The 24,708-nt window shown below is 36.7% G+C and overlaps 1 protein-coding gene across 4 annotated transcripts in view; it reads right to left on the reverse strand.

The window, feature by feature from the left end:
* The window catches only part of DMXL1 (Dmx like 1), a 72,399-nt gene that overhangs the window by 24,118 nt on the left and 23,573 nt on the right, over positions 1-24,708 (reverse strand). For 2 of the 4 annotated variants that reach the window (XM_042882815.1, XM_042882814.1), the window contains exons 10-29: positions 22,988-23,200; positions 22,067-22,320; positions 21,279-21,963; positions 20,635-20,756; positions 20,098-20,187; positions 19,530-19,632; positions 17,886-18,002; positions 16,459-16,683; positions 14,099-15,793; positions 13,499-13,609; positions 12,109-12,278; positions 8,687-8,784; positions 7,940-8,105; positions 7,180-7,432; positions 4,522-5,615; positions 4,107-4,298; positions 2,966-3,042; positions 2,653-2,777; positions 1,643-1,891; positions 1,148-1,261 (exon numbers count right to left, since the gene is read on the reverse strand). In XM_042882815.1, the coding sequence (XP_042738749.1) occupies positions 1,148-1,261; positions 1,643-1,891; positions 2,653-2,777; positions 2,966-3,042; positions 4,107-4,298; positions 4,522-5,615; positions 7,180-7,432; positions 7,940-8,105; positions 8,687-8,784; positions 12,109-12,278; positions 13,499-13,609; positions 14,099-15,793; positions 16,459-16,683; positions 17,886-18,002; positions 19,530-19,632; positions 20,098-20,187; positions 20,635-20,756; positions 21,279-21,963; positions 22,067-22,320; positions 22,988-23,200 (6,153 nt within the window). The remainder of the gene's footprint in view (positions 1-1,147; positions 1,262-1,642; positions 1,892-2,652; positions 2,778-2,965; positions 3,043-4,106; positions 4,299-4,521; positions 5,616-7,179; positions 7,433-7,939; positions 8,106-8,686; positions 8,785-12,108; positions 12,279-13,498; positions 13,610-14,098; positions 15,794-16,458; positions 16,684-17,885; positions 18,003-19,529; positions 19,633-20,097; positions 20,188-20,634; positions 20,757-21,278; positions 21,964-22,066; positions 22,321-22,987; positions 23,201-24,708) is intronic. The other 2 variants (XM_042882817.1, XM_042882816.1) reach the window with 1 other exon arrangement.

Below are 24,708 nucleotides of genomic sequence, written 5' to 3' on the forward strand. Positions count from 1 at the left end.
TCTCTTAACTAGTGTTTGATCATCTCTGCCAAATATTATTTCATTAAGTTTTCAATGTTTGATTCTTGTCTCTTCTAGCAACAGTTTTATTAATCCTGTAATCAGTCATCATTCATTTGTAAGAAAAATATGCTGCAGACAGGACAGAAGTAGCCTTCGATATCTCACTACGTTAAGACAAATAGATTAATTTTAAAACAGAAGCAACAGCATTATCAAACTTCAGCATACAGTTATCAACACCTAAGACACTGCCAACAAAAGCCAGGTATACCTTCTAATTATGCAATACTGATTGGGCAAATATATTTAACAAAACGCCACAGAGAAAACTGCGATCAGATAAAAAATGAGAATCTCTACCCTGTAAGCACTTTTCTAAACATCTGGAAATTGGTATTTAAACATGCATTTTCCTCAAATGAACGTTTTGTGTTTTTATATGTAGTATAATAGCAACAATTATACATACAAGTTACAGATATTACAAGGTATATCATATATAAGCGCATATATATTCAGATGTGATGTAAGAATCCACCATATTTCAAGAGAATTCATATTTATTAAGCATTCCTTCTTTGTTTTTTTCTTTTAATGTTAGATATCTGTATGATAGTTGAGTATGAGCAATTGAGTTAGAAAGCAGAAATGTGTACAAAAAAACCTACAAAATTCATTGTGGATAGTTTTCTGAATTTAAACCTGAAGAATTTAAAAGTAAAGTGCTCTGAAAATGTCAGAATTGAATACAAGCAAGGCACCTTTTCTTTGTAATGTTTAGAATGAACACTTAGAAATCCACATGCATAATAATGCTTATGTTCATGAAGCAAAACAAGCAGCTCTCTAAAAGATATGAAACACTTCTGATCATTTCAAACCATGGAAAAAAATATTCAAAACTTATTTCAAAGGAAGTACAGTAAGAGTACTACAGCACTAGCAAATTTCTTGATAAAAAGGCCTGATTGAACTGCTGCTGAAATTACAGAACATGGCTTTAAATTTTGATGTCATGGCTTGCAAACAGAAGTTTTTCTCTCTTTCTATATATGCAAAAAAAAAAAAACAAAAACAAAAAACCACAAAAAACCACACATAGCAAACTGCATGTAGAGGCCTAGTACTAAATCTATTATCTTGCCTGCAGACTTGGTAGGACTATGAGTACTGAAGGTAGTAAGGGATTTCGAAAACCCCACGCATTCCATGGAGAACACTACTACCTGATGTGGGCTAGGCATTGGGAAGTGCCTACCTGCCAAAGAGAGAAAACACATTGTGTCTGTAAGATGGGAATATATTATTGTTAGGACAGAACTGGAAAGCTTTAAAATGAATATTAAAAACTAGGTTTTAACTGAATTGAAAATCATCTATTTGAAATGAATGCAACTCTGTCATATTACAGCAGTTGTACTAACTAAAAACTAGTAACACTAAATACCACACCTGCTTTTCTGCTTCCCACTCTCTTCTGCAGAATATCTGTTAAGAATTTCAGATTATTTTAATTTGCAGATTTAATCACTATTGAACACAGACTTTAATGAAATTAGTCTTAAGCTTTCAGCAGTAAAAACATCTTCCAACAACAAAAACCCAGCTCCCCCACCTACCCCTCCAAAAAAAGACATACCAGTTTTTGTCTTCAGTTGCTGCTGTCCTTTGATAGGCGTATGAGCTCCTCCTCCAAAGACTGCAGACCACATTTTGTTGTTAAGTGGATGAGTCATAACTCTATACAACTCACTGCTGGAATGTGTTGCTAGGCCATGGATGAAGAGACTCAGATAAACTGCAGTTAGAATTTCACAAAGTAAGACTGTGAGTCCTGGCTGAGCTTCCTCACCAGCAGAATTCAAGAGACGTACTAGAGCTGTTATTCCTGTTGAAATACAAAAATACCCCAAAAGCTGAATGTGCACATGTTAAAAATTCTGCTTCAGAAGAAACTGAAAAGTCCAAGAGACAGCGACATCCTAATATTGCTGCATTCTATAGCCTAATACCCAAACACAATAACTGCTTGAGGTTCTCAGAAAGATTTCTTGAATGTTTCTTTAAAGTTTTTGTTAGGAAAACAAAACATATGATATGTAAATATATTTCTTGGTTATGCTGAAATTGAAGTTACTGTTGTCAACTGATGCTCGTAAGATCAATTATATGTAGCTTACACACCCTGTAACGAGACCAGTGTAGCTTCATCCCAGCAAGAGCTAAACAGCAGAATATAATATGTTAAAAACTTCCCATTTTCAACAATTTTGAGTTAGCTCAATAGCTGGACCAAAGCTGCAGTCATTCTGAAGTGGAGCACAAAGAAACATATGAAAATAGCTTGAAAAGATAAGAAAGCAGAACAATAGTGAGACTGAAGAGCTGGCTGCAGCGAGAGAAAGCAGAGCCTGTGCTCTACAATGGTTTACTCTACTTCTATTGGCTCTTTACTAAAAGACCCAGCTAGCAATTTTTAGTAAGAGAAAGCAGTATCAGTCAAGTCAGGGAATAACTGAAGATAAACTTTAATAACTCACTTCTACCAGTATTGCGTTATATATACTATTAGAAAGTCTAGAGCATATATACATGGCCTTACAGTACACCCCCAAATTTTCTCAGAAGAGGAAAGAAACAAAGACGTACCTGGCCACTGAGCTGGTGGTGTATTGGGAGTCACTGTTTCTTCCAACGTTGATCTTAGAGAATTGCGCTGAGTTAACAGCACTGTCTGATAAACTGTGCCAGTAAACTGATTTGCTTGAAATGAGCTGTAAAACACAATGTTATATTAAAACCAACAAACAAAAAAACCCACCTGTTTGGTTTAAAATTATTCAAGTTATAGCCTTTACTGAACATAGGCAGATGTCAGTACTGCCTGCACGTGCTCTGCGTATTGCACAATCATCACAGTGAATCAATCTTTTCTCTAAAAAGTGTTTTTCAAAGACCTTACCTGTAACTGTGGCCATCACAAAGACATTGGTAGATGCAAGCCGAAAGTGATGCTGCTAAGTTATGCATTACATATATCTGGAAGATAAAATTTTATAGCATGTATCACACTCAAGATAAACTGTGGTTAGTATCATTGTATTTAACGCATACAGGTTTGTAAAAGGGGCACTCATGTAGAAGATGCAAGCACTGAAGGCAAAATCACTAATAAAGGCCTCACCAAAATTCATTTCAACTCACTTTGTACTGAAAGGGTTGGAAAGCACTCACACAACCCAAACTACCCACAGTCACAGCTCAATTTTAGCTGCATTGCCTGATTACACCCTAAGACAGCATGTTGGCTCAGAATTAAAGATGCCATGCTTCATAATGAAGACTATAATGCAACTTAGTTGTTGAACACATTTGTACAGTTCTCAGACAAAATTTACTCAGTATCATACTGAACTTGAATTTTTTCCCTCATAACTGATACATATTTCATGTACCATAAGACACACCTAAGTATTCATAAAAATTAAAATAGATATTTATCTGTATCCTCTGAAATCAGACACAGAATAGGAACTAAGAAATCAATCTCTGGAGCACTCTCTATATATCCACAGTAAAACCTAACGCATACAAAATGGCAGGAAAGGTTTAACCTAAACTTCAGATCTTATCTCCACTCCCAGCCTAACTATACTAGAAATCTTATGGAAAGTTAAATAAATAACATTTTACTGTGAGAAATAAATATCGCTTGACGGAAATGTTTCTTTAACATTTTCTACACTCTGCAGACCAATTTTTATACTTCTAAATTTAATTTTACTTAGGTGTAGGATTGAAGATAGCTTACCATTAAAATAACAGAAATTATGATTGTATTTAGTAAAGCCAACAGTGACACTGGTGGTGTTTTCCATAACAGATATTATCTCAGACAAATATCTAGTTGTGAAAGTGTAACTGAAGTAGATGGGCCTCTCTCTTTCAGCCCAACATTAGTATTACAGGATAAAATATTTAAGTTCCATGATTTTGTTACATATCAGGAAGGTACATTAGGAAGTTTTTATACAGTCAGAAAAACATTCATGCAGACTGGTCAATGAAAATAACAAATAAAGAAAAAAAAAGACGACCCACACCTTATTATTCTGTGTATCTGGATGAGGCGGTGAATCAAGGTTTATTATGGCATGTAAGATATCATGAGTCAAGTTACCAAGATGTAACAGTGGATTAGCCACCACTGTTTTGGCACTAGCTGTGCAAGCAAATAGGAGAGGTACGGAGCTTTGCTCTAGAACAGGGCTGGATGGTATCTGTATTGACTGTTCCTAAAAACAAGCGAGAAACACACTTAAACACACACAGCAGTACAGTTTCTGTTTTGTTTTATTTTACTTTTCAGGAAACCTCTACCTTATAGAATGCAAAGTGTCACATTTATAATAAAACAGGTATATACTATAATAGGAAAATCTGAATTAAAATACGAAATGTTCAAAAACCTACAACCAACCCAAAGTGGAGAACTCACAAATCAAACTCCCCACCTACCTGCTGAGATTCCTGCAACAGCAGAATTAACTCCATTCTGACAGATGCCAAACCACCACCGTGAGAGCCATGGAGAACACAGTAACTAAGGAACATTCGCAGGAGAGACTGGTATTTCAGAAGCCACTGATGTCTTTTCTGAAAGTTTCCTTTCTGCAGCATGTTTTTTTGCTGGTCAGTTAAGTCTACAGTGTTTCCATGTAATGCAGCTTCCTCTGGCATCATGCTAATTCCAGACTGCATTTCATCTATTTCAACACTATAATCACAGGTTTTTTGAAGAGCTATCACTTCCCTTTCAAGCCACTGATAAAGCTGATACCTCAATTTTCCACCATCTACCTCACAACCAGTGGACAACGTACGAAGCTCTACCGTAAGAATTTTCAGGCATGCTCTAAACTTCAGCTGTGCAGAAATTATATCTTCTGATGGACTTAGAATATCTTTTTCATCAACTACGCTAAAAGATTCCGTGTAGCTAGAACTTGTTTCATAGGATTTTTCATTTTTCTTCAGAGGTTTTAGTTCTTTCATTACCAGGGAAGAATCTTCATTCTCATCACCTTCATCACTGTCCAACTGTAGCTTCAAGCCTTCATCGTCTTGGAATACTATATTTGGCTGGCTCCAGTCAAATGAAAGAGTTGAACTCGAATGTTTTCCTGATGAGCAGTCTGAAGATGACCCTAGATCATTCAAAGCTGGCTGTGACCAATCAATACTGGAAGACTCATCTTTTATTTCCAACTCTTTAAGAGGAGAAGATGGTGAGAAATCTTTACTAGTATCCATTAAGCTGGGGGATCTACAGAATGGCTTTGACCTCTTGACAACCTTGGGCATCTTTGATAACACTTCTAAGGCCAACATAGGACAACCAGCTTTTAAATGAGCATATGCAGTGGTGAAGAAAAGCCGCCTTTCATCTAGGTTGATTTTGTCAGCTAATCCATTTTCCACTGTTAGGCACATGTGTGTGGAAGAGGCATCAGAAGAGCCAAAATGACGTCTCAGAAGGAGAGGATGTGTTCTTAAGTAGTTGTAGAAGTTAAACACTGCAGGATTACAGCTTGCTGAGCCATCTCCTACATCTGAAAAAATATTGCATCATGAGGACAAACCTACAGTTCAGTAAGAAATAACGTATCTCAAAAGTCTGTAGTTCAACAGAAGACTGTTAGGTCTTAATATTCATTCATTTAACTTAACATCCTTTACCAAGTTTTGGATTAGCATTTTTAATTTGTGTGCTTCTCAACAAAACGCAACTTAAAGGAATCCCAACAGGGAATCCATAACACTTACATATATTCATATCAGTACTGCATTCAATAAATTAATGATGCATGAATGAAGCCTCTACAGATTTCATGTTCAAAACCACAACAAGTTTATACAATTCAGTTACCAACTTGCACCATGTATGAAAAGATTTTAGGAAAACACTGAAATATAAGGAGCAACCAGTACAGGACAACTCACAACTTTTTTTATCTATGTTAGCTGAGATAATATACTTGTTTCTGCTACGAGAAGTTATGACAATAAAACTACAGATAACAGGAACCAGGTGTAAGAAAGATTAGCTATTAAGACGACAATGCAAAATAACACATGGCAGACTCTAAATTGATAAATTTATCTAAATTGATAAAGAAGTACCATTTTAAAATGATTTAACACAGAAGCATGTGACCAAGATCTAAACAACTGAACAATGTATCACTCATCTCTCAAAATCATCTTGAAGTATTGTGCTCCTACTGGAATCAGTTTATACATCAATTTCCACAGCTCTAGGGATTGAGTCTTCATTTATCAACTTCCTCTCATTAACCCGAATATAAGTCAGCTATCATTTTAACTGTCTTGAAACATTTAATGTTGAGAATACTAAACTCGGGAATTAATGGGACTAGCCTTTTCCAGCTGATGTACTTATAGACACCCTTCCTATCCTTCTTTGCACCTTTTGCCAAGTCCTTCCTGATTCCATCCGTGTATAGCCTAGCAGCATCCCTGTATTATCCCTATATTTCACTCAGGTTACCCTGCCACATCTTCCACTGATGAAGAAACTGTGCATTTTGTTCTTGCTTGTTCTTGTTTGACCAGCAGATCTCAGTTCAGCCACACTGGTCTCTTGTCCTCCTTTCCTGACTTTCCGCACCTGGGGATGGAGAGCTCTTGTGCTCTAAGGAAGTCTTCCTTAAACATCTGCCAGCCCCACTCCGCTCCCTTGTCCTTGAGGACGGATTCCCAGGGGATTTTGTTGACTAACTCCCTGCGGAGTTGGAAGCTGGCTTTCCTAGAATTAAGCTTCCTTTTATTCTTTACCTGCCCATATTCCTCAGGAGTGTGAATTCCACCACTGCACAGTCAGCATCCTACCCTGATGTCACTAATCAGTCCATTTCCATTGGCAAGTAACAGGTGCCACCACTGCATCACCCCCAGTGGGACTATCTATTACCTGGCTCAGGCAGCTATCTTCTGTAAGTTCCAGGAATCTTCCGGACAGTATACAGCTTGTCATGCCTGGTGGTGAGCAAACAGGTGCAGCACCCCAGCCACATTTAGATTGTACCTAAGAAAATACTCTTTAAATGCATAAATAGTTAAAACCAGCCTAACAGCCAAAATATTTATTCTTACCTCCTTCATCTTCAAAAGAATGTTTAATCAAAGTGTCAAGAGCCTTGCTATAGTCTTCCAAAATCCAGTAACCCATACTTCTCAGAAAAGGATCATTGTACATGTTTCCTGTGCTCTCCTTTCCAGAAAACACACTTCCCAAAATTCTCTTCTGTAGTACAGATTTATAAGTACTAGATACTTCAAATTCTGACTCATAAAGTCTTGAAATTACAAGAGCCAATTGAATGTCATTCAGTTTTTCAAGACAGACCTGAAAGAAAATAAGTACAGTTATAATTACAAACACTGTAATTTCTTCCCTGGTTAAAATAACTGTAGACTGGAAGTGATATTCACCTGTTCAAACTGACATAAATATGTATATCAATTCCAAAAATTAAGCAGGAACTAGGAATTAATTTGGAAACAATGGAAATTTGGGTAGCAATGGAAATTTACATTGTACTAAATGTGGCAGAACAGAGAATCTGAAAGTAAGTTATGGTAGATAGCCCTCCTAGTATTATTACAGAGGCATCAACCATGGGACCTCTTCATTATCAGCAGCATAACAACTAAGATGTATAACAACTAAGATGTAAAGAAAAGATCTGTATATTATTAATGCATTGGTGGGGGGTGAGAGAGTAAAAGAGCAAACAAACTGGAATTTTCAGTGGTCATACTAATTTAAATTGCAATGTTTCTTACATATTTTCACACTTGATTCATTGTTAAGTTTAGAACAATATAACAAAGAAGTTCATTACTTCATTACCTCCACTGCATCTTTTAAGTGTCCTGCCAGCAAGAAAAATGCTGCAGAATGTTCAAAACGCTGTTTGCCAAGCAAAGAGAAAGCATTTTTTAATGCTGCTTTACGCCATCTGTCCTCAGAGAAGTTGTTTCCAAAAAACTGCGTCATTTTGGTGTCTTTTTGGGATCTGCATTTGAATATAATTGATAGAAATATTACGCGTTTATTAGATGGTCAGATGTGAGTACGCAGATGTGTTCATAACACTGAGCGCACAGGAGGCTTTGCTATTGCAAACTAACAAAATCATTGGTAAACATAAAAATTAAGGTAAGATCTTCAATAGCAAGTAACATCACAACCTAATTTTTAGGACGTTCACAAAGCTAAACATTATTATGAAATGTCTGTCTGAAAGAAATGCTCAATTCAGTTCTTTGAATTTCCCACAAAATTATTTTTGAAAGCACTTCTAAGGATACTACTGCCATTCCAAACATAACACGGGCAATCCCTTATAAGCTAATCTGAATTTAGCAATGTATGAAATTAGAGTACATCTGAGACTAAAGCTTGATTCATCCACCTTTAGAAATGACAAAATCACCACAGTAAATATAAGAATCTCAGTGATTAGTTTATTAATTTATTTAGAAATTCATTCTCAGCTTTCAGTGGTAACATTTGGGCTTCTTTTCAATCAGCATTGCATTCAACATTTCTTTTCCAAGTTATATTGTATATTATAAAGACCCTGGTATCACCTACCTATACAATCCCCAGATCACAGCCTTCTTTTTCATTGCAAGGTAAAAAATGGCTGCGTCAAGTGGATCATTGTTTCGTTGAAAGGCTGCTTTGGCTACCTGTGAAGACAATTCAACAAGGGGGGAAAAAAGCACACCAGAATTTAAGAGAGACTTAGATTGGATTCCTCCCATCCCCTGTGCTTCACTGAGCTAAGATGTTCTCTAACAAAATAATCCCTCTTCTCACTCTGGGTCTAAAGATGTGTGTAGCTACCACTGCTACAATCCCTATTTTCATTACAGAATCATTTAGATTGGAAAAGCCCTTCAAGATCATCAAGTCCAACCGCCAAACTGACCTACTAACTCCCATAACTCATCCATGTCCTTCACTGACACATCCATGCATTGGTTCAACATCTCCAGGGATGTGGACTCCACCATTTCCCTGGGCAGCCCATTCCAATGCCTGACCACACACTATGAAGAAATTCTTCATGACAACCAATCTATGCCTCCTCTAGCACAACTTCAGACTATTTCCACAAGTTCTATCACTTGTCACCTGAGAAATGATACTGATCCGTTCCTCTCTGCAGCCTCCCTTCAGGTAGTTGTAGAGTGATGAAGTCTCCCCTGAGCCTCCTTTTCTTCACCTGAAATACCACCCAGATCATTGATAAAAACATTAAGCATAGCTGACTCCAAAACTGAGCCTTAGTTGCAGGTAACAAGCCACAAACGGAGCCGAATTCCATTCACTATGGTTTGAGCCCAGTTAGCCAGCTAGCTCTTCACCCTGTGAACTGTACACCTATCCAAGCCAAAAGCAAACAGTTTCTCCAGGATGTTTTCAAAACCAGTGTCAAACATTTTAATAAAATCCAAGTAGGTAGCATCTACAGCTTTTCCCTCATCTAGTAAGTGGGTTCTCTAGTCACAGGAGATCATTTCAGATAGGCAGGACCAGCCCTTCATAAACACAGGAATGCTGTGGCTGGTCATTTGATTCTCCTTTATAATGCCACTCACGACAATCTTCACTACAACCTTCCCTGGCACTTGCAAGATCTGACTGACACCTGTAGATCCCTGGATATTCCTTCCTACCCTTCCTATAGATTGGAGTCACAGTTACTAACCTCCAATCAACTCAAAAGCCAAGCGTTCACCAGCTCCTTCTGTATCCTTGGATGAATCCCAATCTGGCCTCTATGTAGTGAATATTCAAATGATGCAACAAGTCAATTAGAGTTTCCATCTGTATTATAGGAGCTACATCTTGCTCCCCACCACCATCTTCCAATTCAGGACGATGGGTATCCTGAGAGCAAACACTCTTACTAATAAAGGTTGAGGCAAAAGAAGCAATAAGTACCTCACCCTTTTCCTCATCTTTCATCATGTTTCCCATTATATCAACAAAGAATAGACTCTCTTTAACGATCCTTTTACTGATGAGGTACTTACAGAACTGTTTCTTTTTTCTTTTACTGCACTAGCCAAATTGAATTCTAGTTAGGCTCGTCTCATTTTCTCACTGCACAACTTCATGACAGCTCTGTAGTCCTTATGAGTTGTCTCCCCCTTCTTTCAGAGCTCATAAATTCTCTTTTTTTTCCTTAGTTCCTGAAGAAGCTCTCTGTTAAGCCAAGCTGCCAGCTTGACTTTATCCCCATCCAGCTTTACATCTAGTGAACTGGGTGGGACAGCCTGCTCCTTCACCTTAACGATCTCACTTTTGAAGAAGGTCCAAGTTTTCAGAAATCTCCCATGGGACTCTGTCAACCACATCTCCAAACAGGAGATCTTACTACAGATCTACGGTTCTTCTGACCACCTTCCATACTTCACCAAAGACTGAAAAACGGAATGTCATGAACACTGTGCTCAAGACAGACTTAAACCACCACACTGCCCCCATGTCATTAAATCACAGAATTATCTGGACTGGAAAGGACTTATGCCACTATCTAGATGCAACTCCCTTGCCATATGCAGAGACACTTTCCACTAGATCAGGTTGCCCAAATCCCCATCCATCCTGCTCTTGAGTATGTCCAGAGATGGGGTATCTGCAACTTCCCACAACAGTCAGTTCTAGTGCCTCATCACCACAGTAGTAAGGAACATTTTCCTAACATCTGATCTAAGTGTACCCTCTTTAAGTTTAAAAGCCATTACCATTGCTGTATCACTACACTTCTGAGAAAAACAAATCTCTCCTCACCTTTCCTGCAGTCCCTATTTAAGTACTAGATGGCTGTTATTAGATCTCTCTGCAGCCTTCTCTTCTCTAAGGCTTGCATCTCTTCTCTCAGCCTATCTTCATGAGAGGTGCTCCAACCTTCTAAGCACCTTTACAGCCCTCCTCTGGACTACTTTAACAGGTTCTATTTCTCCTGAAGAGCCTTTAACCATCTGAGACATCTCTCTACGTATGTGAACTTGAACCACCATGTCCCAACCATGTTCCACACCTAGAACTACAAAACCATTAGCTAGAAGCATTTTTTTTTTTATCAGACCAGCTGTCAAGGCCTACAGTTGAAGTTAGTTCCTGAAATTATAACAAAATTAACATATTAGTTACTCTGGTAATCAAAAGATAGATGGAGACTAGAAGAAGAGGCTGGTACCCGTCACAATAGGAGAAGATTGCTTTTGAAAGCTGAAAAGGAAAACGGGCAAATGTCAGTAAGTATTATCCAAGACCCAGGTAAAGTGACCTTAAATATAGGCCCAGGAAACTTCAATTTTATAAATTATTCTTATTTAAATACAAGGCAAGTAATTTCCATGAAATGATGATTAATTGCTGAAGACCAAACAGTAGAAGTAGAGACATGCATTTTACCACTTTGTGCCTTGTAGTCAAATTGAGCATGTCATTTTCTAGCTCAACACTTTTGGCTCTTCCAAGAGCTTAAAACAAGTGATAGTGAGGTTAGAAATTGCCACATCCGTGACAATTCAATCACACAATTACTACAGAAAAGAACATCAGAAGGCTTTGCTGACAGGGAAATACATCAATTTGCAAGACATACGTATAATAGCATAGTTGGCCTGACATCTGATAGGTTTCAAAAGAGAACATTCTGCCATAACTTGCTTTCTAACATAGAAGAGATCTTTGCTATAAAAGAACAGCTACTAGATCAACCTGCATACTGAGCATCTACTATTGTACCGTAATAATCAAAATCTGGTTTCCAAAATCCCAAAATGTATTCCACACTGGAATTTGAAACTTAAATTACTAAAAAAAAGTTAAATATAAAATTGTACTAAATTATTCATTATAAATACAGCACGAAAAATTCAGAAAGGCTGGACTTCACATATTTAAAATTTCAAACAACGTAAATAGATGGTAATTACCAGAGGACAGTTATTTGAAAAGCAGCTTTGCAGTTTGTTTCAGAGCACTATCTTTACCTTTTCTATGCATTTCCGCAAGCTATGGATATTTCGAACCCACCATCCTATACCCATAGCTCTGAGTTCTGACCACGTTGGATCCCCTTTCTGCATTGCAGGGAGCATGCTCAGTAGTTCTTCTTCCGCTACTGAATGAAATGCCCAGGCAAAATGACTGGTAGATAAACCTAGATAATCACAATAAAAAATAAATAAAATGAAATAAGACCATTGCAAGGAGGTAAGGGAGTTAAGAGAAAAGGGAAGAAGGCCCAATTGTTTATTTTGAACTTTTGAAGGCATTACTGATAACAGAAATTTTAAAATATTTTAAGCACTGCACACTGAGTATTTTAAAAAGCTCATGCAGATAAAAGCATTTTTTTCCACTTTAAAACTGTTTAGTTTGCAAAGAATAGTTACTGACTGAAGCCCAAATTATAATATGTAGCATGAAGATTAGCTACAAAATGAAGTGCAACAGGTCTGTCAACTTTTCAGTGTTTTCATTACCTCTACTTAGATTGGAAAATGTGAAGTTAAAGATTAGTCCAGGAGAAAACATATTTGATAACAGAGACATACAAGAACACTGGAAGATGAGAGCCATGATATGAGGGAAACAGTAATTGCTATAAAAGCTAGCTATAGATGACTGAAACTCTAAGGATGACCATGGGATGCCGCTCTGCACTGTGGCACACTCAACTGCTCTTCAACAAGAGCACAAGAGGCATTTGTAATTCCCACCAATTTCTCAGCTCAGGAGACATGCAAGTATTTCAAATTTAAAGGATACCTGCAGAGACCTAAGTTGATAATACTGTGTTACGATAATTTGGAAATGTTCTAACCTTGTATGTAGCTGAGTAAGTGACCAAATGATTGAAAATATCATCATCTGTTCTGATGACTAATAGAAGGGTGAAGAAATAATCACAGCCAACTCTTTAAATTTGGTTAAGTCCTAATCAAATATTCCATTTTGTAATATAAGGTTGGAACTAGTTAAAACTGTACCATGAAAAACTTCATTTAAAATAGTTTCCTGGATAATTACACTAGGTGTACAAAAAACGTTTTAGGGTCTAAGTAGAGAAGGATCTTACCCCACCCCCCACCCCCAAGTAATAAAAGCTTAAGTAAAGGAGTATTCTGTATTTTCTGCTTCATTACTCCTAAACAATGATATTTGAACATCATGGTGCTACTGTCTGTTCTTTTGGGGAAATAAAATAGAAAAAATAAAATTGAAACTACAAAATTGTTACAGTTGTTTGTTTTTTTTCCCCATGGATCTCTTTTTTTTTTTTAAATTACAAAATTAGCTCATTGATTCTTCACAGACATAATAGAAAATCACATGTACTATACTGACTAACACCTCATTTAAGAACATATTGGTTACCTTGGTGAAGCAGCTGAGCTCGATGTACAGGAGGAAGCGAAGTTGTTAGAAATGTGTGAAGTCGAACAGCTAATAAAAATTTTAAACCGCACTCATCAAGAGTTTCTCCACCTGTAATTAAACATACTAGTATGCACTTCACTGAAACTAATAAATAAAAATAATAAAAATAGCTATTGAGTATCTTATGAGAAGAAATAACTTGTAATTTTACACATACTGTTGCTTTAAAAATGCAATAGCTTAATTCTTCCCTTTAATACAAGAGAAAAAAAAATCTCAAATCTACGAAGTTACTTATCAAATAAAACAAAATTATTTCTCTATTTCTCTATGCAGCAGAACAAATACAGGCGGTTAACAAAACTGTCTCTTCAAAAACACTGACATTAACATTCAGCAATGCAGATTTTGACAGTACGAAAGTCAGAAACCTAAGCTGAACCATAAACACTGTGATAACACAGCAAATCAAAGAGGATATACTGTAACACAGAACTAGGAAATGCTCTGACGAGCCAAAGAAATATTAAAAAATAACAGGAAAGTTCCAGAAAGAGTTGTGAAACAGTAATACATAAAATCTAGAAGACAGCTTACCCTGGCTTCTGTCCCTGCTTTCTCCAATGTCAGTACTAGTAGTAGCAATAGTATCTGCCAAGGCCATCAATGACATCTGTTCCATCCTAGTCAGACCTGGCAAGCTTGAATGAAGCAAGTGACGAGAAAGAACTTGGGCATGCTCTGGTCCAAAGTAAGTTGGGCTAAATTGCGAAAGATCAATTACTTTCGGTTTCACACTGTCTTCCTCTGCATCAAACGTTACAAGTTCATCTGTACTTATAACAGAATTTTGAAAGAGATCTTCATAATTGTCCTTGGGCATATCATTTTTACTTTGACTATTTTGACTATGAGACTTTTCTGAACAGGAATGAGAGGAATCGTCATCTGCAGCAAGCAGAGCATACAGCGGTAATGGTGGAACAGAGTCTATTTCAATATAGTCTGTAGTCTCCATTTTGCTGAACGTTTTGGGATCTCGTGAAGTACTTCCACTAGCACTGATGGTCAGAGATCTAAGTCTCCTATCATGATTAGGTTCAGATTCATTTACAGCAACAACTTCTCCAGCAATGCACTTCACTAGATGGGACAGAATAGCTTTTGTTCTACGTACTTTACCAAGATCCATGAGTTCTAACAGTTGGTGTGGATGGTACTGAGGTAAAGTGGGAGATAACATATGAGCTGCTTCAAAAAGACCAGAGTCTTCCATTTCTGCAGACAGATCAAAGGCAGATCTTTTCCCACTAAGCTTCTGTGCAAGGCTGGTCATAGATCTGGTCAAGGTTCGCTTTGGTGGAGGCAGACCTGAGGCAGCGGACTGGCTTTCTTTCATTAAGCTAGTTATACTTGGCATACTGCAGGAATCTGTACTAACTGGACCCTGCTTGGCAGGAGGTTGCCATTGAGAATAAACATGCATTTCACAGTCCATTCCAACTACAAGAATACCATCACGCACCCAAGACAGGGAGACTGGAAAAGGAGGTGATCCCTCTACAGAAGAAACCAAGTCAACAGAACGCAGCAGAACAAACCTAGAAAAGTTTGTAGCCTTTGTAGTAGTACTGCCATAATGGGAGATTGCTACAGCCTCCTTACCAATTTGTTCTTGCATTTTTCCAGACAGCTGGCCAAACATATAAAGTTTTGATCCAATTCCCACTGTTAGAATATGTGAACCATCCTCCCTAGACATCCAGTCTAAGTGTACTAAGTGCTTAGTACTAGGAATAACATTACCACATGAGAGAGAAACTTCCTGTCTGTTATATGCCACTAAATTACTATCAATACTAACAGCAGAGTCTAACATAGTGCCTATCTCATCTAAATGAAGAGTCTGTTCAAGAACCCACGAAGAACCCCCTGTAGATTCACATTCAAAAATACTAACATGCATAACAAAGTCTTGAGAAAGGTGGTTGTTTTTAGATGTTACCTGCTTGTATGCTACAGCTAATCGGTTTGTGTGTGCACAACTAACTTCAGTTGGGCTTCCTGGAACATTAATAGCACTACTACTAAGAAGTCCATCCTCAATCAGTAACGGCCATTCTTCCCAGATGTATGTTACATCACTGTGTACATTAGATTCTGGCATGGAAGAAACTGACGATTCATTGGTCACCCTGCATCTCCAGAATCGAACTTTTCCATCTGTGCATGAAGTAGCCAGCAGATAGGGTGCACGGCAAACGGGGTATATGGAAGAACTGCTCAGATGCCCTAAAAATAGAATGATTTTTAAATGGGCCAAAAGTAAAAATATTTTCGTTCATTTACCATCTTATTATTTTGAAACAAAGTATCAGTACTTCTTCATAAAAAAGCTTGTTCCCAGAACTTCACATCCCAGGAGATATTTTAAAAAATCCTGTGGAGCCATTTTAGCATTAGTCTCTATGTCATTCTCTAGAAAGGATTTAAATTGCACAATTTAAACTTGAGTATTACTCTCACTAGGTACCAGTTTTTGTGTTGCATGGGAAAGAGACATTGTTTTCTTCTCTCTCACCAGAAAGAAGATACACTTCTGTAATCTCTCCTATCAAACAAATTTCCCAGTCTGAAATCCATCTTTTCAGAATACTGTTCGAAAGATTTCTGGCTGCAACCTACAATTTTATACACCACCAAAATCTAATGAATGACTGCAAATCAAATTTGTGCTTCTAAAATTTCTTTTATCATCAGAATCTGGACTTAAAGAAATACTAAGTTGTACAGTATAGTAATCCTTATTTTAATATTACTGCCAGGATCCAGATGAAAAATAATAAAACGGGGTGAGCATTAGCAAACCTTTCCAAATTACAATACCTGTAGGTACTGTCTAACAACACTAGATTATTCATTTTGCTCTGAAGGAAAAAAAAAAAAAAATTACAAACCTGCTGAAGGCTTAACACTTATTATCTCCACTCCTTCTGGCAAACTCAGCTCTTGACTATACACCATTTTTGAAGACAGAGTGAGCCAGCTGGTGCTCTGAAGGTTTGCTCTACAGGCCTGATACTTTTGTGTGAAAGGTGACTGGATCTTCTCTGGATCTGGTGAAGAATACAACTCTTCTGTTTGTGTTGCTGTGTCAGGAGTACTTAAGTCTATCTTTTCATCTGAAAAAAAGTTTGCATTATTAAAAAAAAAGTCAACAATCTCTTTTAACTTAAGAGACAGTGCCACTGACGTGAAAACTTCCAAAGGATAGGTAAAAGCTTAGAATTTTACTTTCTTTTAAAAGAAATATGCTCTTGATCTCAGATTAAGAGAAATTGTAACACACCTGAAATATTGGAACTGTAAAACAGTTTAGTAATTATGAACAGTTATACTGTTAGAGACAGAAAAATTACAGAAGAGATAAATATGTGGGGTTCTACAGAAATTAATGCTACATTAGGCATGAAATATTTGCAGCTAGAAACAATTGAACACTCTTCAAAGTCTTACCTCAAAGATCAGGAAGAAGTAGTTTTTCCTGAAATTTTGGCATCATTAATTTAAACGTAAGATTTAAGAGATTATGTGTTATGAATGCTTTATTACCTTTTAATTTAAAAAAAAAAAAAACCACAGTAAAAGTATGATTTGAAACCTGTGTTCTTTGAAAAAATGTAGAAAAAACAACAACAAAACCCTTATCAGTAATTCCTTCACCATGTAAGTAGACTAGAAAATTTTATGTTTTGTCACAAATTTCTTACCTTCTATAATACTTAAAATAACTTTTGACATTCTGCCTGTTGGCAAAAGTGTGATAAGTAAAAGTTGTGGCTTAAAATATAGGAACGTGCATTATAAAACTCCTCCAGTGTGTGGCCAGTGTTTGATCTAGGATGCCTTAAAATCCTAGAGTACCTAAACTTTATAGTTTTAGTGGTACTTTAACGATCTGAAAGAGAATTAGCAGATTTCTGTATTTAGATTTGCATATAACTGTAATTGTAATCATTTCAGACGACAGTCCAATATAACACATCTGAAATTCAAAAACTGCAGAACAAAAACTTCTGAGACGCAAAACATCTGAACTGTTAGGCTGCATTTACACCATATGAATATATGCCTTTAAGATAAAAACAAAACAAAAAGCATAGCCAACTTAGGGCTCATGATGAATTCAAATGCTTCAGCATTCTGAAAATTAAGAACTAGTAAAGAAACAGTGGCTTTTGATGTAAGCTTTTAACAGAAGAATTGAGGTTCTTTCCAAAAGCTGAAATATTACTTAGGAAACCACTTAGTAGCAGATATATTCAGAAGAAAGTGAATTTTTTTTTCTTAAACAAACATCTATTCTATAAGGAAAAGGGCTTACCTACTGAGACTGGAATAGACTTCAAATGTAAATGCCACATGTGCAGTAACGAACGGCTTTGAGTATACTCTATTACTATTAAGTAGAATTTTTCAGAAAATCCATTCTGCTGTTTTCCTGATGAAAATCAGAACAAGAACATTTTATTTCAACTGAATGTGCCAGCTAGCAAGTAAGCTACTGTGAACTGACGCTCAAATGCAATGACTATTTAACTCCCTCCCACTACTTTTATGAATATTTTATCACAAGCAATAACCCCTGCCACTTCTTCAGGTACATACATGAAAAATTTCACTATTTTGTTTCAGAAGGGACAAAAATCTCCCATGTGTTTAAAGCTAAGTCCCAGAACTTATTCTCAGTTCTACATGTCCTTAATGAGTCTGTTGCATACACTTAAGCATCTACTATTGAATGTTCTTTTTTTAAAAAAAAAAAAAATCGTAAGCCAAGTACTTGAAACGTTTCATTAAAGAGTAGAGGATTAAAACTGAAGTGATTTAAAGCAGTAGGTACATTCAAGTGAGAAGGCAGGTCTACTACATTCTAGGTCATACTTACAAAGGATCCATTTAACCCAATATCTTACATGGCAGCAGCACATGCAGTCTTCCAGAACACATATATACACAGACGCCCAAGACTGAAGGGCTTCCATGCAAACACATGTCAAATTTACTGCCGCATAACTCTTATTTTTTTTCCTCATTTCTGCTCTTTCCATCATCTCATTTGTGTTTCTGGTAAATGCGGCTCTCAGTAGTGTGCAATTTCATAGATAGTATCTATTACTCCACATCTTTCTTAAGCAAAAACAGCTAATTCAGAATCAATCCCTATGTACATTCAGCTCATGTCATTTTTCTTAAAACGTCTCTTTTCTTACATCAAAAATATATTTCCCATATCTAGTTTTAAGCAACATTTTGATACTTCACACAATTTTGCTTCCTCATATTTAGCAGTCTTACTAATACTGCAGATAACTTGGAATCACAGACCACAACTTTATTTTGACCTTTGTTTTCCAAACCATTAAGTTGGAACAGAACAACACAAAATTGAGGATGCCTAAACAACAAAAACACTAATCAACTCTACCAATGAAAAAAAATTATTCCAGAGAACTTGGGAACAATCTTAAGATGCACAGAATCATAAACCCTATAATTATAACTATGCAATATCCATGCACTACTCACAGTATTGTATTTTAAGTTGTGGGTATTTTGGGGATGGTTTGCTAATTTGGAATAATTTTTATTGTATTACTAGGCCTTATGATAGCATTTAGCTTATGTGAAGGATGAGCATCCTTAATGAAAGGATGTAGATAAGTTTGCTGTTACATCACATCTTTCATTTACAGGCTTTAAGTTTTAAAACACTTCACGTAAGAAGGGTATCAACAACAAAATGCTTTAAAAAGTAATTGATGGGTACTTCACAATTTAAGCTACTTTGTCTAAGTTTGGATGCATATTAGTCCCCCAAGCACCTATTATAGGTTTCCTTACACTAGAATTTCTTTAGTATACAAAGCTCTTAAATGAAGAAAATGCAAAAGCCTATACAATAAGTCCTGCAGAAAGCAACATAAAATTATTTGTCTTCAGTATTTAATGAAAAATAGTTCTTTACCAGAATCCACTACATTATTCTTCTTATCAGGTGTTTCTTTCTCTTGGTTATTTAAAATGAAGTCTTCTTGAAAAACATGGAATAACTGTGTTTTCCTGCCATGCTAAAAAAGTAAAAGACACACACAAGATCTGAACATCAGATTGCATTGCATGAGCTTTCTCTCTAGCATGGGAGCTTTTAAGTTGATTGTTAAGTTAAATACAAGAAAAATTTCCCCAATAAAATGCACCTCATTATTAAAATTTTCTCCATCTGCAAGTTCTGTGATACTAAAAGCAAGTGTATTAAAGTGTATTAAAAATCATATAATATCCTGAGTTGGAAAGGAACCACACGGAATATCAAGTCCTGGCTCCACACAGGACTGCCTCAAATTCAAATTCTATGTCTAAGAGCATTGCCAAATGCTTCTTGAACTCCAGTCGGCTTGGCTGGTCAGTGTAAGTCAGAATGAATCTTTGAATACTTTATTTCACTTGACAGTAAGTTGTAAGTATAACCTCTATTGTTAACACTTTGTAACAAGGTGCTTATAGTATGAAGAAAGTACATAAAAAGGTCTTACAAGCTCTGTGATAGCATCCAATTCAATGATACATCCCGGACGTGCAGTAGATTGCTGACTTATGATGTTGAAAACTTCACCAACGTATTTCTGTTTTAAAAAAGTCAGTGGGATGATTCTGTTAACTCAGTTTTGTCCATTTCTGTAACAGCCTACTAGCTAGATGTAACATCTAAGCAAATGTTAGCAAAAGCTATATATACACTGGCTGCAAGTTTCCATAATCACTGATAACATTTGTAGCTTTATCAAACGACATATTATTTCTGTTGATGAAATGTAGGGAGAACTTGACCTAAACCGAAAAGCATCACATGCAGCAGTTTATTGCTCTTTCACTGAGCTGAAACATTTTTTCAACTGTAGTGCCACTATAGTGCTAAAAAGCTTTATGGTATCTGTTTTTACAAGCAGAACTGGATTACCATGACCTGCAAAATCCTCAGCAACCAGCTTAGTCAGTTTGTAACCAATCTGTAATTATTATCACTGAATGAGATTCCAAACCTCCAAAAACTTGACACAGAATTCACTTACAGAAATCTCTGGATTGGATTGCTCACACAAAAGTTTTTTAGCATCTATTACAGCTTGATATAATCTCAAATGCTGTCCATCACTAGCCACAAAGCAGGCACTTGGAGAATTACAGTATGCACCTGAAAAACATGAATGCAAAAACTGCTCAAAATATTCAGACACCAGCTAGCTCCTTTCTTCATCAAGAGGAAATTTACAACATACAAAACACAGCAGGAGAAATATTCCCTCCTTAATTTCTGTTCATATCCAAGAACTACAAAGTATAATGCTTAGCAAACAAACTAAAGAACACAGAACGAAATCAGAATTTGGTATTTAAATTAGAGCAAAATCTACCTCCATTTTTAAGTGTTCAACCCAGTCTGCAGTCTAAAGAATACACTAGCATCTGAGCACATCTCTTCATTAGCTCCTAACATAAGAAGTACATGAAAGAGGCAGAACTCCACAGCAATTCTTCAAAAGAGAATACACAATTTCAAAGCATTGATAGCTTGGAAATTTGTAAAATAAAGGATTTAAGCTTAACATATTTTCTTCAATGTATTCACATATATCTACACTGCCTACTTAATAGTATTAATAGCTCAGATTACAGTTATACTGGAAGTCTTAGCAAATCAGGAAAATGAACTCACCAAGGCAATAGCTGGGTATAAGAGTGGGCAGCCATGCAACATTAGAAAAAGCTGAAACATGGAGAGAATTGATCCGAGCAAGCTCAGAAACTCCACCAGAAAAGGACAACGGTCCAACAGGATCAACTCTCCAAAGAATAAGTTCACTGTAAACTGCATTGGGATCCTGGGATGTTACATTTGCACTGCCTCTACCCTGAAGTCTTACTGTTGACTCCTTAGAGTTTAAAGAATCATTTGCCTGTTTTGCATTCTCAACGTCTGGTGAACTTAGAGCATTGTGATGTGAAGTTGTAAGCAGCAGTGGTAATACTGAATGGCAAGCCAAGTCATTAAGATGAAAACGATGACCACAGTATCTTGATTTATGTGAAATACTAAGCACAGTTGAAAAGGCAGATTCTTCAGCAAAACTCACTAGCCATTGGTTCAAAGACCCATCTGCATGTTTGGAAATCATCATAACATTGGGTGTGAAAATACTCAGTTTTAAACTGTTGGTTGATTTACTGTGTCCAGAAGAGATAAGCATAGATGAAGATCGTGTAAGGCCAGGAGGCTTTTGTTTGCCTTGTTGAATAGCCAAGTCAACATTTTTGGTACATGCATACATCACTATACTTCTGCAAAGAGAGTTTGCATCACCCGTTGGGAATGCAACAGGAATCCTTGAAACAAAAGACACCTGGAATTTTAATAAAGAAAAGAACAATAAGTATCAAAATTTTCTCAGCATACTTTCTATTCAGTAAAAGTGTGTAATCCTGAAAAAAAAAAAAATGAAGTACCTGCACCTGTCGAAACATTCCAGGTTGGTATTCATCCAGCCAGTCTACATGCCACACTAGCAGTGAACCATCCATAGGATGTATACTGAATAGCATATCAGCATTTTTACTCCATTCAGAAAGCAATACTTCAACTTCGTGATCTACAACAGCAGAAGATGAAGGAACAAGGCTTGATGCTGGAGTAGTCTTTTCATCACCCAGTACCTTCTTCTCTTCATTTCCTTTCTGTTCATCTCCATTTTCATTAGTTTCTAGAACACAAACAAGTTCAGAGAGCAGTGTCTTTCAAGCACTGGAGCACCTTGCAAGACTGTTCTAAATCACTCATCCAAGCACAAATTTTAAATAATGAAAGCTCTAATCAAAAATCCTTCAGTGGATTGCAGACAGTGACTAACAAACCAATATTGCTGAGTTTGCATTTCAGTTTGAAATATTTTCCCCTTTCACAGAATCACAGAAACACCCAGGTGGAAAGAAACCTGCAAGATCACCCAATCCAACGATCCACCTATCACCAATAGTTCTCACTAAACCATATCTCTCAACACCACATCCAAACGTTCCTTGAACATAAGGAGGATAAGAATGTTTTTGCATGCATAGGCTGAATAGCAATCATCTCCAAACTATGTATAATATTATGTATTCAGTTAAATATTAAGCTGTTTAAGTGTGGTGCACAACAATACTGAATACAAGAAAGTTTAGTTTTAACATTAAATCAACATCCTCAAGCATGTGTTTTTTCTTTTTTTAAAGAGCCACTTTAGTCCTTAATAGTAGGAGGGAAGGAAATTCACAGAAATGTTACCGCAATCTCTCTGTTCATTATGTATTAAATTGCATGCCTCACAGTCCAGATGAAGGAATATTACATGTTGTAAAATGAAAGCCATTTGTCTATGAGACTTTTACCTTCTTCCGATCTTACATCCATTGGATTGGATTCCTCCGTATTTGTCTCAGGAGAATGATGTTCAAAATTCTTTTTAAGTTGCTGCAAAAATACTTCCATGGATAAGGTAAAATGAAGTTCTTTATTGTTCAGCCAGTGCACTACGAAGGGTCCGCTTTTTTCTTCATTTTCACCAAGACTCAAAGATGTGATAGAAGGGAGTAGAGGAATATCTAACACAAAAGATATTAAAAACTTTATTCAAAACAAAGCAGTTTGGACAAAAAATTAGTTTTTAAAAACTGTTTTGAAGTCGAAACTCAATCATGAAAAAAGAAAAAGGATTAAGTTGCCATGACTCAGACCCTTCAACCAAAATCACCTTTCAGTATTACACTGTTTTGTTGCTATCCACTAGGGATTTTATACGGGGTGTTTCTTTAGTACGCCCCTATCAGCATTACAGTATGGCCCTGTGTATCAGGTTTATGTGGCAAGGTTCTAGCAGCAAAGGGTTGCAGGGATTGAAAGAGGAGATCAAGGCCTGCCCGAAGTTAGTTAAGAGCCAGCTCCAGTTGCTTCAAAAGGGACCTATTCCTGCACAGAGCTGAGCCAAAAGCAGTACTGGTTGCGTTTTCTTTAGAGTAGTTAAAGAAAGGGAAAACACTGCAGCACAACGACTAGGAGAAAGGAGTGAGAAATGTGAAACAGCCCTGCAGGCACCAAGATCCCCATTCCCCTGCACTGCTCAAAAGAAAGACATATAAAGGTGGATCTCAGGGGAGAAGGGATGTGTTTTTAGTTTGCTTCTAGTTCTTCCTGCCCTAGTTTTATTACTAGGCAATAGATTACATTAGTCTCCCCTATGAGCCTATTTAGCTTGTAATGTTAATTGGCAAATGATCTCCCAGTCCTTACTTAAACACGATGGGTTTTTTTCTTCCTATCTTCTCCTCCAGTCCTTCTGATCTGGAGTAGAGGATGGCTGGTTTGAAAAAGTGGCATGATGCTGGGTTAGCTGCTCATTGGTGTTAAACTAGCACACCTTGCACCTGCTTTTTGCTACTACAGCTTAGTACAAACCAAATAATTTGAATATAATTTCCCAGTGTTAACTCCAGAACTGAGGCTGCAGGAGTTACACAAGGTTATCAAGTATCACATGTTAGTGTAAACCCTGGTACAAGAACTAAAACAGTGACCAACTACTCTGTTATGTTGTCATTCAGAGCTAGGATTTCTAATTCCTACAGATTCACTTTTTATTTTTTATTTTTATAATGCTATATGATTCCACTTGGTGAAAAACAAACCAGTAATCACAGAGTAAGTGGCAGAAGCAAGCCTCAGGACTGCTGCAAAGTTACATCATCTGAGCTTGTCAAGAAAGTTGCTAGGTAAATTACTGTAATTTACTCAAATGAGCCATAAAGCAATATGCTAAAAGCTTAACCTGCATTTAATTTCCACCCTGAAGCCTTCACAGATATTCTGCTTGTAATCCTTATTTATGAACCAGTACTTCAATTCCATACCACAGGAGACAAAATATTTTTAATGACAATACTGTTCTTTGATTTATGCTGTAATATAAGAAAATAAAAACAGGGCACACAAATAGAAGAAAAGACCAACAAGACTATCCATAATTTTGTAGTTGGTAAAGGACAGGGAGAGGAAATAAAGAAAGAGAATACTGAAGAAATTTGGTCTGTGCATCTTAAAAGAAATAGAAAGAAAA

Source organism: Lagopus leucura, unplaced genomic scaffold (assembly GCF_019238085.1).
Source record: "Lagopus leucura isolate 7727_CA_CO unplaced genomic scaffold, USGS_WTPT01 Super-Scaffold_100036, whole genome shotgun sequence".
Taxonomy (NCBI): Eukaryota; Metazoa; Chordata; class Aves; order Galliformes; family Phasianidae; genus Lagopus; species Lagopus leucura.